Source organism: Otolemur garnettii, unplaced genomic scaffold, assembly GCF_000181295.1.
Source record: "Otolemur garnettii isolate 467f Iridium unplaced genomic scaffold, OtoGar3 scaffold00160, whole genome shotgun sequence".
Lineage (NCBI taxonomy): Eukaryota > Metazoa > Chordata > Mammalia > Primates > Galagidae > Otolemur > Otolemur garnettii.
The window spans coordinates 4,083,870-4,088,556 of record NW_003852555.1 but is presented as its reverse complement, the minus strand read 5'-3'; the positions used below and the strand labels follow the sequence as shown (position 1 = coordinate 4,088,556).

The window sequence follows — 4,687 nt, the reverse complement described above, 5'->3', positions numbered from 1 at the left end:
AGAGTGAGACTCCGTCTGAAAAACAAATCAAGAAACCCCCCCAAAGAAACCAATCAAAGGCCAGTTTTTGGAAAAGCAGGGTGGTGTCTCACAAACAGGGGCATCCCCTTTGCCCCTGGGCCACAGGAGGAATCTTGAGCCCATCTGAACAGACAGCTGTTGGACTGCTGCTTGTGGCAGTGTCAGCCTCCTGCCTGGCTCTGACCCGCCTCCTGCCTGGCCCTGACCGCGCCCTCTCAGTCAGTTTGCCATCTGAATACCGCCTCAGGCTCAGTGGCTCCACCCAGAGGCCTGGTGGCCCTACCTATTTCTATAATAAAGGAAGTTTATGGGCGTACCTGTTCATTTTCATTTTGTATTATCTGCAGCTGTTTTCACACTACAGTGGACAAAATAAAGAGCATTCCTTTTCTCTGTGCAGCGAACGTTCTCTATGGGCCACTCCACACCAGGCAGGCAGTGGACATGTTTCTGGGAGCAGTGGAGAAAGCAAAGAAAGAGGGTGGCACCGTGGTATACGGGGGCAAGGTAAGGAAGCCTCTGTGATGGGTTGTGACTGCTTTTCTCTTTCTTTCCCTTAGGCATAAGCAGGGCTTTCGGCAGACTGGGAAAGGGTCTCCATTTGACATCTTTCCTCTCTCCTGTATTAATAAGGGGAAATAAACATTTTAAAGAATGACAACAGAGGGTGGCGCCTGTCGCTCAGTGGGTAGAGCACTGGCCCCATATACTGAGGGTGGAGGGTTCAAACCTGGCCCCGCCAAACTGCAACAAAAAAATAGCTGGGTGTTGTGGCAGGTACCTGTAGTCGCAGCTACTGGGGAGGCTAAGGCAAGAGAATCGCCTAAGCCCAGGAGTTGCAGATTGCTGTGAGCTGTGTGACACCACAGTACTCTATAGGGGGCGATAGAGTGAGACTCTGTCTCTACAAAAAAAAAGAAAAGAAAAGAATGACAACAGAAAAGGCATGGGGCATTTTGAGGAGGACACACAAGAAACTCAAGAATCTTGATTGCCTTTGAATTGAGTCCCAAACAAATTTCTATGGAAAGATCTCCTTTTCATGGTACAGCAAAAGAGTTTGTATTTGGAGAGGATAGAAACTGCATATATTAGTTATTTTGCATTGGTTATTTATTTATTTATTTTGGCAGAGACAGAGTCTCTCTCTAGCACCCTAGGTAGTGTACTGTGGCGGGACACAGCTCACAGCAACCTCCAACTCCTGGGCTTAGGCGATTCTGTTGCCTCAGTCTCCTGAGTAGCTAGCTACCCTCCACAATGCCCTGCTATTTTTTGTTGCAGTTGTCACTGCTGTTTTAGCTGGCCGGGGCCAGGTTCGAACCTGCAACCCTTAGTATATGGAGCTGGTGCCCTACCCACTAAGCCACAGGTGCCGCCCAAATTATATAAATTTTAAAATAACCATTTGCAAAAGTGTTTTTTTCAGCGTAACTTGGAGTGACACATGGTATGGCTGTCCATCCCTGACTCTTCCGTTTTCCTATTTTTCTCTGACCGTCTTAAATTAGAGCCAAGAGGAGGAAGGGAGAATTTTGATTCCTAAGAAGAAGTTATTTTGGAGAAATAATTTACCTATAAATGCTGTTTATTTTTTTTTCTCAAGTATAGGCAAAGATCGTGTCCTCTGACCCTTGGGCTAGAAAACCAAGTGCTTTCATCCCCTTTATTTCATTTCTCTGCATAAGGTTATGGATCGACCTGGAAATTATGTAGAACCAACGATCGTGACAGGTCTCGCCCATGACGCATCCATTGTTCACACAGAGACTTTTGCTCCAATTCTCTATGTCTTTAAATTCAAGGTAAAAATGAATTTTGTTTCTTCTTTCTCTAGTCTAATGTTGATAAGACAGGGCAGAAATGAAGGTGTACTAGACTTCACTCAGTTGGTCTTTAGGGAGATTTTAGAAAGTCATTTGAGGCAGTGCCTGTAGCTCAGTGGTTATGGCGCTGGCCACATACACCCAGGCTGGAGGGTTCCAACCCAGCCCGGGCCAGCTAAACAACAATGACAGCTCCAACAAAAAATGGCCGAGCATTGTGGCAAGCGCCTGTAATCCCAGCTACTTGGGAGGCTGAGGCAGGAGAATTGCCTAAGCCCAGGAATTAGAGGTTGCTGTGAGCTGTGACACCATGGCACTCTACTGAGGGCAGCATAGTGAGACTCTGTCTCAAAAAAAAAAAAAAAAGTCATTTGAATAGTAGAAATGTGAATGCTCAGTATAAAATGTCACCAGATGAACACTTTAAAGCATGTCAGGCTGGCTGCCAGGGACACCAGGATGGGTAGTGTACCAGTGCTGAAGGTCGTGGAGTGTGTGCTCCTCATTTGTGTCACCATGTTCTCAGCTGGGTGGGCCATCGCGTCAGCTTCTCCAGAACATAGGGACTGGATAGTTAGGTCACCTGTGTGCTGTGTACGTGCCAGAAGACAAAATAAGAACATGGAGGGACAATCTAAAGGCCTACAGTTATAAACTGCAGCAGAGGACAGGCTGTGGAGGTTTTAAAAGGTGAAGCTAATTAGAAAGTCTCATTCCCTAGCATGAGTCAGGCCCTATCCTTGCCAGCAAATATTTAGGATTAGTTTTGCAACCACAGAGCTCAAATCAAAATTCAAATGTGCCATTGATAACAGTTAAAGAATGGTGAAATTGCCATTGTCATTGGAACTATATGATTGCATTTCTTTACATCTTTCTTTAAACTGTCTGACATATGGGGACTAGAGAGTATAATTTTGGGTTCTGTAGAGAGCCTGTGTCTATGTGAGTGACTGTATACTCTTGAGTAAATTATTTAGCCTCTCTGAGTCTCATTCGCCCAGTCTGTAAATTGGATATAGCATAAAACTTGTGTTACAGGTGAGGATTCAATAACTGAATGCATGGTAAGCCTTTAAGTTAGTATTATATGTTGCATGCAGGAAGCACTGGGGAAATATCTCTGCCATATGCAGGGTCTTAAATGGAAGGAAGACTTTGTTAACCTTTTGTTTCTCAAAGTATAATTGGAGGGAAAACACCAAAAAACTTTACCACTTCTCATAAGTGGTCTGAATTATGGGAACCTTAATTAGTAAGCTGTCGACTCTTTGGTTTCCTTTTGTGCACTAAAATTATACTGGCACATCTTAGGAAGTGGGTTTATCAACTGTGAGCTTTGACCTGAGCACTATGACATCTAACGGCTTCCGATGTCTGTCCTTTTAGAATGAAGACGAGGTCTTTGCCTGGAATAATGAAGTGAAACAGGGACTTTCAAGCAGCATCTTCACCAAAGATTTGGGTAGAATCTTCCGCTGGCTTGGGTACACCTTTATTTGTTTGTTTTGAAAATAATAGTCTGACTTTTGTAGTGAATGGCCTTTTAAAAGGTGAGATCAGGGGTGGTGCCCATGGCTCAGTGGGTAAGGGCGCCAGCCCCATATACCGAGGGTGGCAGGTTCAAACCCAGCGCCGGCCAAGCTGAAACAAAACAAAAAAAAATAGCTGGGCATTGTGGCCGGCACCTGTAGTCCCAGCTACTAGGGAGGTTGAGGCAAGGGAATCGCCTAAGCCCAGGAGTATTGGAGGTTGCTGTGAGCTGTGTGACTCCACGGCACTCTACTAAGTGCGATAAAGTGAGACTGTCTCTATAAGAAAAAAAAAAAGATGAAATCATTTAGTTGAAAATCCGTTTCTTAGCATTGAGCATCTTTTGAGTTTGTGTTCGGTTTGTTTATTTGTGTTTGTTGTGTTCTGTTTTGAATTTCCCGTCCGTTGTTCTGACCATGCCTCCCTTTTTACACAGACCTAAAGGATCTGACTGTGGCATTGTAAATGTCAATATTCCAACCAGTGGTGCTGAAATTGGAGGGGCATTTGGTATGTAGAGAATCATTTCGCCTTTTTCATGTAGGGCAGTGAAGGAAAAGCAGTAGTAAATTTTAGAACACCTTTACCAAGAAACTAAAACACTATTTAAATTCTGAAATAATCTTTTGTGAGCTAACATGCCCGAAAAGCTTATATTTTATATTCCAAGGTATTGCCCAGAGGCCTGCATTTTCTTCTCAGATGTCTAATTGGATGAGAGCAGAGGCTCTTAACTCGAGATATGTGAACCCCTGAAATGGTGGCATCTGTTTTCTTTCTGGGGAAAAGGGTCTGAGACCCCAAAAAGATTAAGAATCACTGCTGCAAAGCCAGAAAAAATTTACACAAAACATTCTGATTTTAATTTGCAAGCAGGCATAATAAGTGTTAAACAGTGTTTCTGTGATATTGGGGAGGAGCCCACACAGGAAGAAACAGCTCAAAAGATAATGAGATCATTTTATCTTTCTCTAGGAGGAGAAAAGCACACTGGTGGTGGCAGGGAGTCTGGCAGCGATGCCTGGAAACAGTACATGAAAAGATCTACTTGGTAAGAAAAGGGTTTGGGAAGGCAGGTTTGGCCTACGGCTGTTGGCAATGTGCTTTTTATACTCTTCTGCTTTCTGCACTGTCTTCCTGATTTTATTTTTCTGCCATTGTCCACAGCCGTCTCCTCAGAGTATCTATTTTGTAATATTACTTTTCTAGCCTTGTCCAGCTTTGGCTGGTGCTCAGCACTTCACTCTGATCCATCCATCCATCCATCCATCACTTCCTTCCTTCCTTCCTTCCTTCCTTCCTTCCTT

The 4,687-nt window shown here is 44.1% G+C and overlaps 1 protein-coding gene across 1 annotated transcript in view; it reads left to right on the top strand.

The window, feature by feature from the left end:
• The window catches only part of ALDH7A1 (aldehyde dehydrogenase 7 family member A1), a 38,523-nt gene that overhangs the window by 31,444 nt on the left and 2,392 nt on the right, over positions 1 to 4,687 (top strand). Inside the window, exons 13-17 of the mRNA XM_003799968.3 lie at positions 422 to 528; positions 1,710 to 1,826; positions 3,237 to 3,334; positions 3,817 to 3,890; positions 4,356 to 4,431. Of these exons, the coding sequence (XP_003800016.2) occupies positions 422 to 528; positions 1,710 to 1,826; positions 3,237 to 3,334; positions 3,817 to 3,890; positions 4,356 to 4,431 (472 nt within the window). The remainder of the gene's footprint in view (positions 1 to 421; positions 529 to 1,709; positions 1,827 to 3,236; positions 3,335 to 3,816; positions 3,891 to 4,355; positions 4,432 to 4,687) is intronic.